Raw genomic sequence first — 16210 nt, forward strand, 5'->3', positions numbered from 1 at the left:
AATAAATACCATACAATAAATAAACTATAAAATTATGTAAGAATTTAGTATTCAACATATGACTAACTTTTTGTCACCCAGTTACTGTGTTGTGTTCTAAATATTGCTGTGTTTTGTATTTCTGTAGTTACAGACCCTTTTCTGGTGGTAGTCAGAGACAGCATCATTTACGGCATGTCCCTGAATGAGAGTGACAAGAGTAACGACGCGATGGTCCCCATTGCCGGGCTGCAGAATGGCTATGACGTGGACTTCGACGACTCTGAGCAGATGATCTACTGGGTGGAACACCCGGTACATGCTTGGGTTGAGAACCTGTGACTCTACAATCTCACCATACACAGCAGACACATTCACGACTGTCCTCCTTCCCCACAGGGGGAAATCCACCGCGTGAAAGCAGATGGGACCAACAGGACGGAATTCGCTCCTGCCGCCATCCTGGGCTCCCCAGTGGGCCTCGCATTGGACTGGATGTCACAGAACCTGTATTATACCAACCCAGCCTCACAGTCCATTGAGGTGCAAAATCCATACTTTCTAAGTATTCCTAAGTACTCCTTAGTACTTCTAAGTACTCCTTAGAATCCATACTTTCCAAGTACTCCTACTTATGTGTAAATTAGCTAGAAGAATGAGTAACACTTTAGTCTACAATCTGTTCCTTTACTGTCAATACAGTGTTACTTGTCATTTGGTAATATATTAGTAAATAAAAAGATTCACTTACAATTTGGGTTTAAATCAGAATCAGAGACCAGTCAAAAGTTTTTGCACGCACTGAGATTTTTTACATTTGCATGCTACTCATATAACATTTACTAAAATACACTTAACATTCTTTGCTAACAAATTTACAGTATGTTCACCGAACGAGTACCTTTATTAACAACAAAATGTCATATCTTTGATTCATCAACGTTCAGATTCATTAAAAGCATTCTTTCTGCCAGGGACATTAAATACTGCTCTGTTTCATGAGATGAAAGAGTTAACTAGTGCCTTTAAAGTTATAAAGGGCAGCCTAGAATTTGACACTGTCATCACCACAAAACCAGTTCATAGGATGTCAGACTGTTACATACTCTTTCCATGTTATACAGGAAGCTAAATTTATGTGACCTATACTTTCATTTTTAGTTGTTCAACTTTCCAATATTTAACAAGAATAAGAAATCTGCAGTTTATTGAAATAAATGGAAAAGTGGTAGAAACCTGTAGTGTGCAAAAACTCTTGACTGGCAGTGTAAATATGTGTGTATATATATGTCAAGTGGTTAAATAGTACTTGATTTTTTAAACATTACATGTGAATGATACTTTTCATAATGAGGCTTATCATTACAAGTAACATTCATTGGTAATGTCTCTGTGAAAATGCATTTAGATATGAAACTATGCATGGATTGCTTCTTATACAGTACATGTCTTACCAGCTGCAGAATCTAGCTAGTGAGTGAAGAGTTTGCAGCAGTATGGTAAGGAAAATAAGTCAAAATACAATAACATGGGACCGAAATCAAGCTGCCATGTAGGAATAGTAGAAAAAGGTACTAAAAAGGGTAGTGAAAATATTATTAAAGCTGATGAAAAACCTGATTCCTCGAGCAAAAGTGATCTTTTCTGAGAGCATTCACTTTGGATCTACTGAATTCTGGGACATTAAGAAAAAAAGGCTAACATTGAAGGAGGCAGAGCTGTGCTCCAGCAAGGTGCAATTTGGACGTTACTGTTTTCACCCAAAGAATACAAACCCCTGGAGATGATAATTACCATGCTTCCCTCATGACACTGTGTCTTGTGGTTTTTTACCAGGTTCTGAAGCTGAAAGGAGAGGTGCAATATCGGAAGACCATCATCACCAACAATGGCTCACCTACGGGGGCTGGTACCCCTGTTGGCATCGCCGTGGACCCGGCACGTGGGTAAGGCCCGTGGACCGCAGCCCTGACTTTGTCACCAACCCTGGGCCCTTCCGCTGTGTTTTCCATGTTTCAGTAGAGCAGTACAGGCAGGGCTGAGTATAGAGGTTCATATTCAGGGTGGGTCCCAAAACACCCGTCACACCCGGCCCTGTGTCTTAGGAGGATGTACTGGACCGATCAAGGGACAGAGGGCGGAGTCCCAGCCAAGGTGGCGGCTGCAGACATGGACGGCTCCAACGCCGTCACCCTCTTCACCAACAACATGGACCACATTGAGTTCATAACGATCGACGTACGGGAAAACAAGCTGTACTGGGCCGTCACGGGAACCGGAATGGTGGGCCTCGTTCTGTGATTTTACAGATACAGATACGCTTGGATTAAAAGTCTATACAGAGCATATTTGGAAGCATGGTCGCTTGCCTTGGCTATGTGTGACTCCAGCCTGAATCTGTGTGATCCCCGTGTATTAACTGAGGTGAAACCCTTCAGATCGAGCGAGGCGACTCAGATGGTACCAACCGGATCGCCGTCGTGACCGGCCTGTCCCACCCGTGGGGGGTGGCGGTGCACGGGGGCTTCCTGTTCTTCACCGACAGGGACTTCGAGGTGATCGAGCGCGTGGACAAAGCCACCGGCACCAATCGGGTGGTGCTTCGGGACAACGTGTCTGGACTCAGGGTTCTCAAGGTGCACTACAGAGAGAGTATGTATCCAAGCAGGAATGAACGTCTAAAAACGTGTTCCACTCAGGGTTATAGGGTTTCCGGAGCCTTTCCCAGACAGCATAGGGTACAGGGCTGGAGAACACTCTGGACAGGATGCCAGGCCTTGTAGGGCACATACACATACACACATACACATACACACATACACTACAAGCAGTTCACCTGACTGTATGCCTTTAGACTGTGGGAAAAATCCCATACAGCACTAGAAGAGCATGCAATCTGCACACATAGAATGGAGGCGGGATTTAGACCTCTAACCTTTCAGGCATAAGGCACTAATGCTATCCACAGAGCCACCCTTCATAATTGCATAATGTGTTTTATGTTTGTTTACATGCAGCTCTGTTTGCCTATGTTAACTGAGGTTTGGATTTAGATATTGCCCTAAATAGTTGCCCATAGGAGATGCTTTACCTAAGAACTATGTCACTGCATGATGAAGCCTTGTCATTGGTGACTGGTGTCTTTGAACCTTTCAGTAAATATCTGGGGTTAGATTTTTTTTCTTGGTCAGATGCGCAAAGGGATCTTTGTGGCATGACCTTCAGGAAGAAGAATGACACCTCCCCCCCTCTCCAGCAAGTGAATGAGGCTTGCGATTCATTCATTTTGGATCTGCAAGTGGAAGTTATCTATGCAGATAGCATGCATAGTACCAGGACCCAGGGCTTAGGTGATTAACGGGGATTTTGCTGACCCAACTTAAGGGAAAGCTTTAATTGTATATCTTAAGACACACTAACACGATTGCTTAGTCCTGGGGGAGGGCGATCCTGGCTGATCAACAGCAATTAGACCTTCTGCCTTATGAATCCTTAGCTGAGGGTTGTTCAGAATCGATGACTATGGTGTCTAAGGGAGAAGAGCTGGAAGGTCCAAAGGTCTGATTGGCCAAACCACTAGGAGGAAGCAGCTGACCCTTTTCCATGACTGTAATCCCCAGCCTCCGCAGGCACCTCCAATGGCTGCAGTGACAACATGGGCGCGTGCCAGCACCTGTGTCTGCCACGCCCAGGCAATCTGTACACCTGTGCCTGTGCCACGGGCTTCAAGCTCAACCCTGACAGCAGGACCTGCTCACCCTACCAGTCCTACGTGGTCATCTCCATGCTCTCCGCTCTCAAGGGCTTCAGTCTGGAGGGGGCCGACCACTCCGAGGCCATGGTCCCCGTAGCAGGGAGAGGTGCGTCTGCCACACTGGAAACACGCCCTGCCTGCCCGTCACTCTGTATTGACTTGACGCTCTGCATTTCACCCCTCAGGTCGCAATGCCCTGCACGTAGATGTCCACATGCCCTCGGGCTTCCTCTACTGGTGCGACTTCAGCAGCACTGTGGCGTCACAGAACGCGATCCGCCGGATCAAGCCCGACGGCTCGGGGTTCCGTAGCATAGTCACCTCTGGCATCGGCCGGAACGGCATCCGAGGCATCGCGGTGGACTGGGCTGCAGGTGGGGAACCGGATCACTTTGGGTTTGATGAACCACCTTGTTCCTTAATGGACCAGGTGATTGCAAAGTGTTTGTTGACGGTATCTTGCTGGATCATTACTCTTTGGTCAGTGGAAATCGTTTAATCTCTCAGCAGTAATAATATGTATGGCACATTATACATATATATATATCAGGGCTGTCAAAATTAACGGGTTAGCGCGGATTAATCCATCATCATGATTAATCTGATAAAAATTGTAAACGCAATTAACCCATCTGCAGCGCAGAATGACTCAAAATCCCTGAAATGTCAACCCATTTCGGGCAGTTCTGGTGCGTTCCATTTGCCCTCGGAACTCGTATTCCGAGCCGGATTCCGAGTTTTGAAGCCGGAAGTAACAACATGCGCTCCCGTTTCTCTGAGATCTCGGACCAGCACAGAGGATCCCGAGTTCAACAGAAGGGAAAGTTGTAGTTTTATACTGTTTAAGCACTACTTCTCATTTGTGGCTCATTAAATCGGTCGCAAACAGTATACCGTCCAACTTATCTGTGGACGTGTTGCTACAGAGTTTTATAGTAAAGCACCGCACATAATGTGTTGTCAACTGATATTGCTAACAATGGCAATTATCCGGGCTGGAATTGGATTTCATGATTAGTCGGATTATTTGTCGGATTTACGGTAGTTCGGGCTAATTGTAAGTGAACGAAGATAAAGACCATTTAAACTGAGGTACCTTAAATACGACAAGCAAAAAACTTTAACTTTAATAACATACAAAGACAATAATCAACTTTAAATAATAAACACCCTTTAAACTAGGGCATACAGCTTTTTTAAGAGTGATACAAAAAATGAAAACATTAACTTGATTAATTAATTTCATGATTCCGTTTCTCACAAAAATAATGAAACAATGAGATTGTTTCAGCTTTGTAGTGAGTGAGGGAAACTGATGTAAGCAGCAGGAATTTAGAACTCGTACCTTTAGAACTTGTACCTTTGGAGGAACCTGGAACCTGGAACCTGGTGAAGTCTCCCTGCTGTAGGTGCTGAAAGACCAGAATATTACGCTGACGAAGTGAATACAGCCATCACTGTATTGGCCATGTAGTCTGATTAATCAGCCATTAAACGCTTAAAAATCGGCTGATTTTTTTTCTGGCCAATCCACATTGGAGGCTCTCATACAGCAACAGGAACCTTGAGCCATTCTCCGATAAGTAATTTGTGTCTCATACCTCGATAGGTATTTTGATTTACTTTTATTTGGAATCATGCTTGAAGAACAGGTACATTGGTCAGGCTGACACAGTGAAGTTTTTTTGCTCTTGTTTAAATGCATGATGTGAGATTATGGCTGGCAGGCTACTGAAGATACAGTTTGGTCATCACTCCTCCAGAAACTCGCATGTCTCAGATTTAATCATTCTTTTCTATAACCTGAGTCATGTCAGCTTAACATTGATAGCATATTTTTTCAGGCACTATGTAAAATACACAGAAAGCCTTGTTAATTGCTAAGTATTTTCTTGTTTTATGTTTTTGTTATACTGTTCCATTATATTAAATATCTTAGGATTACCTCATTGTATTTCACAGGGAACCTCTATTTCACGAATGCCTTCTTAACGGAGACCTACGTGGAGGTCATTCGTCTGAACACCACCTTCCGGCGAGTGCTCCTGAAGACCACCGTCGACATGCCCCGCCACATTGTGGTAGACCCCAAGAGCAGATACCTCTTCTGGGCAGACTATGGACAGAACCCCAAGATCGAGCGGTCTTTCTTGGACGGGACAAACAGGACTGTCCTGGTCTCCTCTGGGATCATCACTCCACGAGGTCTTGCCCTGGACTACCAGAACGGATACATCTACTGGGTGGATGACTCCCTGGACATGATCGCCAGGGTACGCCCCGAGGGTGGAGAACCAGAGATGGTGCGGTATGGGAGCCGGTACCCCACCCCTTATGGCATCACCGTCTTTGAGAATAGCATCATCTGGGTGGACAGGAACCTCAAGAAAGTCTTCCAGGCCAGCAAAGAGCCGGGTAACAATGAGCTTCCAGCTGTCATCAGGGATAATATTAACATGCTGAGGGATGTGACCATCTTTGACCAGCGCACCCAGCCTCACACGGCCCAGGAGCTCAACAACAACCCGTGTCTGGTGGCCAACGGCGGCTGTGCCCACCTCTGCTTCGCCATCCCCGGAAGCCAGACCAGGAGGTGCGCCTGTGCCTTCGGGAGCCTGGCGCGCGACAACGCCACCTGCGTGGTGTCTAGAGACGACTACCTCATTTACACCACAGAGAGCACAGTGCGCAGCCTTCGCCTGGACCCTGACGACCACTCTTTGCCTTTCCCCGTGGTCAACGTGCTCCGAACCTCAGTGGCCCTGGACTTTGACCGCACGGACAATCGGATCTACTTCTCACAGAGTTCTGGGGCGGGAATCAGCAAGATAAGCTACATCAGCCTTTCATCTCCCACCACCACCCCTACGATAGTGGCCTCGGGTAGGAGGCCTTGCATCATACTGCACAAAATTACACAACTCCGCTTATCAGACTAATATATTGCTTGTAGAATTGTATACTTGTGTTGGCACCTAAATCGGAACTGTGCAGAAACCTATTCAAGGAAGATTAAAGTGCGGTCTGTTTTCTGAAAGAGCTGATGTCATTGTTAACGTCAGTCTGAAGATAAGTGACGATTAGCTCTGTTGTTTTTGTTGAAGATCTGGGCTCTCCAGACGGTTTGGCCTACGACTGGATCCATAAGAGGATTTACTACAGCGACTACGTCAACCAGACCATCAGCTCCATGGCTATCGACGGGTCCCAGCGTACTATTATTGCTCGGGTTCCCAGACCACGGGCCATAATGTTGGACCCCTGTCGGGGGTGAGGCTGAGTCGGCGATACACTATCACATAGCCACTCTAGTTATTTTATATCTGTGTTTTGATTTATATGCTTTGATGAAAATCTTTATATATCAACTCTGATTAGAGGCTATAACAACGACAGTGCTTTTTTTCTATGGAATTCCTTGCCTTCTCTTACTATGACCAGGTACATGTACTGGACGGACTGGGGGACCAATGCAAAAATCGAACGGGCCACTCTAGGGGGAAACTTCAGGACCGACATCGTGAACACCAGCCTGGTGTGGCCCAACGGGCTCACTTTAGATTACGAGGAGCAGAGGCTGTACTGGGCGGATGCCAGCTTGTAAGTCTCTTTGGGATCCTCTAATGTCTTGAGTAGAGCGTGTGGTGAGTAGGTGGTCACAAAATGCCTCTGCACTTCCTCAGGCAGAAGATCGAGAGGTCCACGCCGACGGGCGCCAACCGCGAGGTGATCGTGGGCACGGCCGTCTACCCGTTCGCCATGACCCTGTATGGCCAGCATATCTACTGGACGGACTGGAACACGCGCAGTATCTACCGTGCTAACAAGCACGATGGCTCGGACCAGCGTGTGATGGTCCAGAACCTTCCATCTCGCCCTATGGACATCCACGTACTGGCCAGTAACAAGCAGCAGCAGTGTGGCAGCCCCTGCGAGCAGTTCAATGGCGGCTGCAGCCATATCTGCACCCCTGGTACTGCCACCCAATATCCCACAATGTCATTTTTTATTGATTTATGATTGGTGTGTCAATTGAGAGCATCAATGACTGACAAGAGTCCAGGTTCCTCCAAAGACACTTCAGGTACACTTGTGACTTGTGTCTCCTGCCCTGTGCCTTCCTTGTGGGGCTTGGGATGGAGTGTGGCCCTGCAGCTTATATAGTGGTGTCCAGAGGGTCACTTGTTTGAATCTCATAGCTGGTAGAATAATTGCTGTTGGGCCCTTGAGCAAAACCCTATTCCCCATATCTGCTCTAGGGCCAATAGAAAAATGACTGACCCCTGTGCTCTGATCCCAGTCTTTGCTCAAACATGTATATATAAGTGTCTCATAGGAGAGCATGATGGGAAATGTAGTTGGGCTGTACAAACGTATATCCTCTGTCCTCATGACCCATATAATTATGCAGTGTTTGGAGATGGATGTGATCTTTTTATCGTCAGTATGGTGGCTCCCAGGGAAGGCTTGTCATCTTTGCCTTGTTAGATTTGTGGAATTCAGTGTGGCCACTAGCACTGTAGACGTGTTCCCCATCGTTACAGATTTTTATGGTTCTGCTCCACGTCTGACGCGCAGTTTTCTGTGCAGGACCCCAGGGCGCGGAATGTGGCTGCCCCTCCGAGGGCCGCTGGTACTTGGCTGACAACAAGTACTGTATCCATGACAATGGCACCCGCTGCCAGCCAGGGCAGTTCACCTGCATGAACGGCCGATGCATCCGCGCGCAGTGGAAATGTGACAATGACAATGACTGCGGTGACGGCAGTGACGAGCTGGAGCGAGTCTGTGGTATGGAGCCGTAGAAGCCAGTGTCTGTCTCCCTGAGGTCTAGCGCCCCCCCGTGATTCTCCACAGAGCGACCAGCATAGTTGTTTCCTCTTGCTGCGCTAATGCTGACTGATGCACAGCTAACATATGCCCGCTAACACCAGATTTGTGATTTTTTTTCCCCCTACACCCAATCTTTTTCAGGACCCATGCGTGATTTGACTCCTTTTGGTGTGTATTACTGTGTTTCCCTAAACTAATAATCTAACAACGCCTCTTTTTTTTATCGGTCCTCATTAACTAAATACTAAACTGTGAAAAATGCGCTTGTTTCTTGCATGCAGTCCCGCAAATGGCTGTTTTTATTGTCCTGTCAGGTAACGCAGCGTATCCATCTATTTCTGTGACATGGCTGGCCGTACTCTGACTCTCGTCACAGTAAAAGGGCGCATATCCCTCCTGATGCATGTCTCTTCTCGCAACACAGCCTTCCACACTTGTGAGCCAACTGTGTTCACCTGTGGCAACGGGCGCTGCGTGCCCTATCACTATCGCTGCGACCACTACAACGACTGCGGGGACGGGAGCGACGAGGTCGACTGCCTCTTCCGGCCCTGCGACCCCACCAGCGAGTTCACCTGCAACAACGGGCGCTGCATCGCCAGGCAGTACGTCTGCAATGGCATCAACAACTGCTTTGACAACGGCACGTCTGACGAAAGAGGATGCGGTAAGCACATAGCCTGCCCCTCTCGCCTTATGTCTGATGCTATGGAATCTTCTGCTTGATACTGTAAGCTCAGGTTGCTGATAACTACACCAGAAATTTGTCCTTCTCAGCTGAGCCCCCTAAAGTCTAACTTACTCATGGTTTTCTACCACCAAGCTTAACAGGTGGATTTATAAATTCAGTGCATTGCTGTTGCTTTGTGCATTTTCTGTTTTTGTTTTTGTTTTCTTCATATATAAAGTGTATAAAGTGGATGGGGGCTCATGCAATAGTGAGCATCTGTAATTATAACTGTTCAGCTGCAATTTGAGTGATACTGGAGGTAAAATAGGAGAATTGGATCAGACAGTGATACTTATGCACCGTGACTGTGAAGCAAGTATAACAACATCACTTTTAGTTATTCTCATTTGATATTTAAATATTTAAGTGCAGTGCACTTGAGTCCAGTGATGTGTATGCATATATATCCACCTGAGATCCAGCAATTCATTAAGGTTTTTGCTCATATCGCTCATATTATACCTGCCACTCTATTAAGTCCTATTGTCCCTTAATGAGGACAGCTAAGGCTGTAAGATGACATCATATGTAGTGGCGTGCTTTCTTCCACCCCAACTAGCAAAATATATATTAAAAAAACAGCTCTTTCCCTGGATCTTAGAAGAATGTTATGTTATACAGTATTTCAGAATTACTTGGGATAAACCATGCAATCCTGTACAAGTTCAATAGTCAGAGTGTGGATGGATGGACGAATGGATGGAATAAAGGATGGAGTATTGCTGCCGCGACTCTTGTCAGTTTCTCTAACCCTGACCTCCACCGATGTCCCCTGATGGCCAGCCGATCGCACCTGCCAGCCGGAACACACCAAGTGCCAGACCACCAATATCTGCATCCCGCGCTCATACCTTTGTGACGGTGACAACGACTGCGGCGACATGAGCGACGAAAGCCCCACGCATTGCGGTGAGCGGCGGTGAAGGCAGGCCTGCGGCTCTGGCATGCGTGCTTAGCGGCACGGTGCGTCAACTTAAATCTTCCTGCTCCCCCCTCACAGCCACGTCGACCTGCGCCGAGAACGAGTTCCGCTGCTCCAGTGGCCGCTGCATCCCGGGCCACTGGTACTGTGACGAGGGCACCGACTGCGCCGATGGCTCCGACGAGCCCCCCACCTGCCGTGAGAGCCGTACCTCCGCGTGGTTCCCGTCCACTGTGCCCTCAAAGGGCCTCAGTTCTCTACCACAGCAGCTACACTGTTTTTATCGCAAATTTCTTGTCTCACATAAGAAGGGGTGTGATCTCACCTAGAATTCCTACATCTGTCTCTTTTTATAATGGCTTTCCAATGTAAGGTTAAGGTGAGATCACACCCCTTCTCAGGAAGCAGAAGGGCCGACACAAGATCCATCACAGAGCAATTCAGACACACAGATCCACCCAAACTGAACCTGGAGTTCTTAGTGCATCCCCCTCCCGTACTGAAGGAAGAGGGAGACACAATGGAGATGGATGGAAATGAAAGTTAAAACCCAAGAGGGGTGAGACCAGCTACCCTAGCCGCTGCGCCCCCTACCTGTCATCAGAGGGGCCTTACTCAATCCCAGCATTAGAGAATGATTCCCAAATCAGATCACCAGCAACAACATCAATAACCCGCAGTGTTGGAGGCAGCTGGAGAAGCACCAGTAACCAATCTGTTACACGGTAGCGTCCCAACTGGGTGTTCCAGTTAAGGGTGTCAGAGCCCAGCACACAGCCTTGAGCCCCCCCGCTGTGCGCCACATTCCTTCTATGATGTTTCCCACCCACCTCCAATGTTTCCATAGAGTGCTGTGACCTGGAATGTACTGGTTCCATTCCCGGCTTTTTTTGGCTATTGCCCCGGTGGAACTTATTTTTTCCAGATTATTGGTGGTAGAGCGATTCACAATTTTTTTTCTGCTGTTGTAAAACTGCCGATCCCCCCCCCCCCCCAAGGATCCATGGTGCGGACATGCAACGCTGAGCAGTTCCGCTGCGACGACGGCAGGTGCATCGCCTCCTCCTGGATCTGCGATGGCGATAACGACTGCGGGGACATGAGTGACGAGGACCAGAGGCACAATTGCGGTGAGGCCTGCCCCCCCCCCTCACTGCACCAGCCCGCTGAGGGATGAGGAAACACACTCCGTGGGGGAGGGGGTGGCCGTCTCTAGCTCTCAGCCAAAGATGGAGTCGCTCGCATTCCTGATTTCCTATCGCCTCACTTGCTACTTTGTATACCCCTCACCCCCCCCTCCCTCCCACTCGCCCCCCCCCCCCCCCACCACCTCAGAAGAAATCAGGAGTCTTACGTCAGCCCCCGTACAAAAAACTATCTCACAGGAGATGACCTGGACATGCTGCTGACCCCTCAGCTGTATCCAGAGAATGGCGCTCAGTCAGGCCATATTGATATGGTAATGCGGGGAGCTTCATTGTTTGTGTCCCGTCAGGGAATGGGCTTGGCAACAAGGCCTGGAACCCAGAGACGGGGGCTCTCAGCTGCCGGTTTGGGACAGCGAGAGCTCAGGAAACGGTTACTGATTAACAGACATCCCACCTCTCCCACAAACTGACAGTAGCTATCTGACACCCACAAATACTGCGCAGCTGAAACAACAGCTGTAACGCTTCAATAGGCAGGAAATTATAGGCCTATAGGCCTAATATCGTTCACTGATAGAAGCTCTATGGGTCGCTGTGCAGAGTGTATTGAGAAGGGACTCCCGTTAACTCTTAACTCTTACCCTTATTACTAACAGTTATAACTTTATAATGCAACAATTCTCCATACATAACTGTTCAGAATTATAGGGATGGATGTTTCAGTCTGTGCCTGAAATTTTGGATTACGTGGATTAGGGCTGCAATTAAAAGCATATCGGTAGGGCAAAATCCCTAATATTATGGATTTATGTATCGATTAAGTAATTATGTTGTTACCAAACTAAATTACGTTCATACTTAATAAAATATGTTTCTATAGGTGGTTATAATCAATAAAACATGTCGCTATCTGGCTAAATATACATTATTAATCTAATAAAACATGTCAGTTAAACAATTCTAATCATGGGAGTCGTTACACGAGTATTTTAGTCCAGATGCCAATCGTTCTTCAAAAACAAAAAGCCAAGGCAAACCTGACCTAGCCGCTGATTCTTATCGAGCTAAGTAACGGTTATAACGGTTATGAGTTGAATATACATTAATAATGTAATAAAACATGTTGGTTAAACCATAATGAAAGATGTCAGTTATATCATCACGCTAAAGGTAAAATTATTTTTTATAAAAATTTATAAAAACACACCTTTTTAATATTTGTAAACATATTTTATTGCTGCTGTAAGGGTGACCTTATATATGTATATATAGAATCCCACGTCCGCCTCCCTGAAACCACTACGCATGAAGTGGGATGTCTGGATTAATATATATTCTGTGTGCAGTATGTCGTATAGCAAGACCTGTTTGCAGACGTCAGTGATTGGAAAATGAAAGTTATGTGCTAATGGGGCGTGGCTTCCTGTCTGACTATCTGGAGGTTTTCTTATTTTATTTTTGATTTTTTTGCTCTTGCCAGCAAACCGCAGCTGCCTGGCCTCAGAGTTCACGTGCGTGAACAACCAGCCCCCGCAGAGGAAGTGCATCCCCCGCGACTGGGTGTGCGACGGCGACGCCGACTGCTCCGACGCCTACGACGAGCACCAGAACTGCACGCGCCGGTCGTGCTCCACCAGCGAGTACACCTGCGCAAACGGCCTGTGCATACGCGGCGCGTACAGGTGAGTGCTGCTCCTGGTACCGCGGCCAGTGAGATCGAGCGGGTAGCTCTGTGGCGTCACACCTCCACGGCTGTAGATTCCAGTGTGTTTAGAGCTTGCATTCTCTTCCAGTATCTGTGTGGGATTCCTTCCAGCTTGGGCTGGGCAATTAATCGAATTTTAATTTCAATTGCCATTTGAGCTACCAACAATTATCAAAAAATCGAGATAAAGTGATTATTGTGCCACGTTTGGCAATGATGCTCCCCTTATGTCTTGTTATAAATCCAGTGCACCCCTTTCCAGCTGTTTCTTATTCATTTCTCCGTTGAATTTGTGAATTTTATTTAGAGTTAAAGGAAATCCACTGTTAAATAGGCATTTAAAAAAAAAAATCAATAAATGGATATTTCCAAAGTCAATCAGTCATCCCGTTGAATAATCACAATCTCAATATTCACCAAAAATAATCGTTAATATGGTTTTTGCCAAAATCAAGCAACCCTACTTCCAGCATCTTCTGATCATCGTACTTCCCTCCACAGTCCAAAATCATACCGTTTGAATGAACTGGTGTCCTTGTTGTGAGCACATGCTTTCTATCTGGGGTGTCTCCGGCCTCGTTCATGTGATCCCTGAGATGGGATTCAAGCCCTTGTGGGCCCTAGAGAAGCTGTTATGAAAAATGGATGGATGAAGCGTTTGTATGAAGGGCAAGGGAAATGACCACAGAAACAGATCAGTATGGGACATGAGCTGAAAAGTATTGTATTTAAAGCTCACTGTACTAAAGTTTATTTCTTTAAGTGTGTAGACTTTATAGAAATCATTTTTATGATTCTAATTTTATGATCTTTTAGCAGAATTCTAGTCTGTGGGTACGGCTGTTGACTGTTTGTAGATGCAGCCCTCTGGTGGTCATATGTTGGTAATGACCACACCATCCTCCAGGTGTGACCGTCGCAACGACTGCGGCGACGGCAGCGACGAGCAGGGCTGCACCTACCTGCCATGTCAGCAGCACCAGTTCACGTGCCAGAATGGCCGCTGCGTGTCCCGCGATTTTGTGTGCGACGGGGACAATGACTGTGGCGATGAGTCGGACGAGCTGGACCACCTGTGCCGTACACTGCCCCCTACTTGTCCGCCTGGGAACTACAGATGTGAGAACGGGAACTGCGTGCCAGACACCAAGGTGTGCGACAGGAACAACGACTGTTCTGACGGCAGCGACGAAAAAGGGTGTGGTAAGTACCCTCTCCCCCGTGTCGCATTTGCTGATTTGCCCTCTTGCACCCAAACATATAACCAAGACATCCATTAGTACCCCTGAGCAGGGACACATTTACCCTTTTACTGAGGGACACGCGTATTTACATGCTGATGTGCTCCTGAGAGACTTTAAGACTCCCATGGTCAGATAATTGTCTGCTAAGCAAATATATCTCCTCCTGGAATTCATTTTGTCCCCTATAGACATAATTTATGTTCTTGCTTGTATCTCTCTTACTATATACGCCGCTCTGTTAAATCCTGTTGCTCCTTAAAGGTGACAGTTACAGTTTTACCGTGACGTCACATGTGTGGAGGTGTGCTTTTTGACAATTTATGTTACCAAAAAAAATTCAAAATGAAAAAACTGTTTTTTCTGTGAACCACCAAAGGCTATAGGCCAGTGTTAGCTCTGTGGCCCTTGACTCCTAATGGGTTGTGGGATCGAATCCCAGCCTTTGTGGTTTTTGGGAAGTATCAGTCCCAGTGTGTGAGCATTTTGCCCCCCCCCCCCCGCCTCATTGCCTCCATTTCGAGGGATAGATTTTTGGCTCACTACAGCCCTGGACAGTCAATTTAAGGGAAAGGGATAGTTATTGGTGTGTCGTTCACCGGATTAGGATGATATACCTGGGATTGGAACGTTGTCGGTTCCAATCCTTTGAGCTAGGCCTCTTATCCTGCTTTCTCAAATGTACAACGCTTTGGATAGACGCTTATGCTAAATAAATAAAGATGTAATGTAAATCGATTCTATATATACATATATAAAAGTTAGGCAGATACACATGCAAGGTGTGTTTGTTTGTGTGATGCTAGTAGCCATCATGTGTGACGAATCCCATTAAGAATCTTGCGTCCATCCTCGGCTGCAGGCATCAACGAATGCACGGACCCCTCCATGCACCACTGCGACCACAACTGCACGGACACGCCCACCAGCTTCACCTGCACCTGCCTGCCGGGCTACAGGCTCATGTCGGACGGCACCACATGCGACGACGTCAACGAGTGCGCTGAGACGCCAGCCGTGTGCAGCCAGGTGTGTGAGAACACCGTGGGCTCGCACGTGTGCAAATGCGCCCCGGGTTACCTGCGAGAGCCTGACGGGCGGAGCTGCCGGCAGAACAGCAACGTTGCCCCCTACCTGTTGTTCAGTAACCGCTACTACCTGCGCAACCTGTCGGCTGACGGCGAGGCCTACTCGCTCATCCTGCAAGGTCTCACCAACGTGGTGGCACTAGACTTCGACCGCGCGGACAAACGCCTCTACTGGATCGACGTGGCGCGCAGGACGGCCGAGCGCATGTTCTTCAACGGCACGGGCAGGGAGACTGTGCTAAGCGGCCTGGCGCACAGCGAGGGCCTCGCCGTCGACTGGGTGGCTAGGAAGCTCTACTGGGTGGACAGCTTTCTGGACTGTCTCCAAGTGTCTGAGTTGGACGGGCGCTTTGTGAAGAAGCTGGCCGAGCACTGCGTAGATGGCAACAACACGTACTGCTTCGAAAATCCCCGGGGGATTGTGGTCCATCCTAAGTTTGGGTATGTTCCTTTACAGTCTGTGGTCGCCTTCTACACATGCAAGGTTCCTTTACAGTCTGTGGTTGTCTTCCACACATGCAAGGTTCCTTTACAGTCTGCGGTCGCCTTCTACACATGCAAGGTTCCTTTACAGTCTGTGGTCGCCTTCTACACATGCAAGGTTCCTTTACAGTCTGTGGTCGCCTTCTACACATGCAAGGTTCCTTTACAGTCTGTGGTTGTCTTCTACACATGCAAGGTTCCTTTACAGTCTGTGGTCGCCTTCTACACATGCAAGGTTCCTTTACAGTCTGTGGTCGCCTTCTACACATGCCTGCTATTTATAGCCAGGAGGACTACAAGCCTTTTAGAAAACATTACAAGTGGTTT

General features: G+C 47.5%; 1 protein-coding gene across 1 annotated transcript in view; it reads left to right on the plus strand.

Annotated features, from left to right (window-relative positions):
* lrp2a (low density lipoprotein receptor-related protein 2a) overlaps positions 1-16210 on the plus strand; it is a 63688-nt gene that overhangs the window by 29103 nt on the left and 18375 nt on the right. Inside the window, exons 32-50 of the mRNA XM_072718239.1 lie at positions 128-294; positions 379-522; positions 1816-1925; positions 2085-2262; positions 2418-2631; positions 3600-3839; positions 3919-4107; positions 5696-6616; positions 6838-7003; positions 7175-7333; positions 7417-7706; positions 8324-8524; positions 8991-9233; positions 10080-10205; positions 10297-10416; positions 11217-11348; positions 12847-13048; positions 13979-14274; positions 15175-15841. Coding sequence (XP_072574340.1) covers positions 128-294; positions 379-522; positions 1816-1925; positions 2085-2262; positions 2418-2631; positions 3600-3839; positions 3919-4107; positions 5696-6616; positions 6838-7003; positions 7175-7333; positions 7417-7706; positions 8324-8524; positions 8991-9233; positions 10080-10205; positions 10297-10416; positions 11217-11348; positions 12847-13048; positions 13979-14274; positions 15175-15841 — 4765 coding nt within the window. The remainder of the gene's footprint in view (positions 1-127; positions 295-378; positions 523-1815; positions 1926-2084; positions 2263-2417; positions 2632-3599; positions 3840-3918; positions 4108-5695; positions 6617-6837; positions 7004-7174; positions 7334-7416; positions 7707-8323; positions 8525-8990; positions 9234-10079; positions 10206-10296; positions 10417-11216; positions 11349-12846; positions 13049-13978; positions 14275-15174; positions 15842-16210) is intronic.

The sequence above is a fragment of the Paramormyrops kingsleyae genome, chromosome 1 (genome assembly GCF_048594095.1).
Source record: "Paramormyrops kingsleyae isolate MSU_618 chromosome 1, PKINGS_0.4, whole genome shotgun sequence".
NCBI classification, from domain to species: Eukaryota; Metazoa; Chordata; class Actinopteri; order Osteoglossiformes; family Mormyridae; genus Paramormyrops; species Paramormyrops kingsleyae.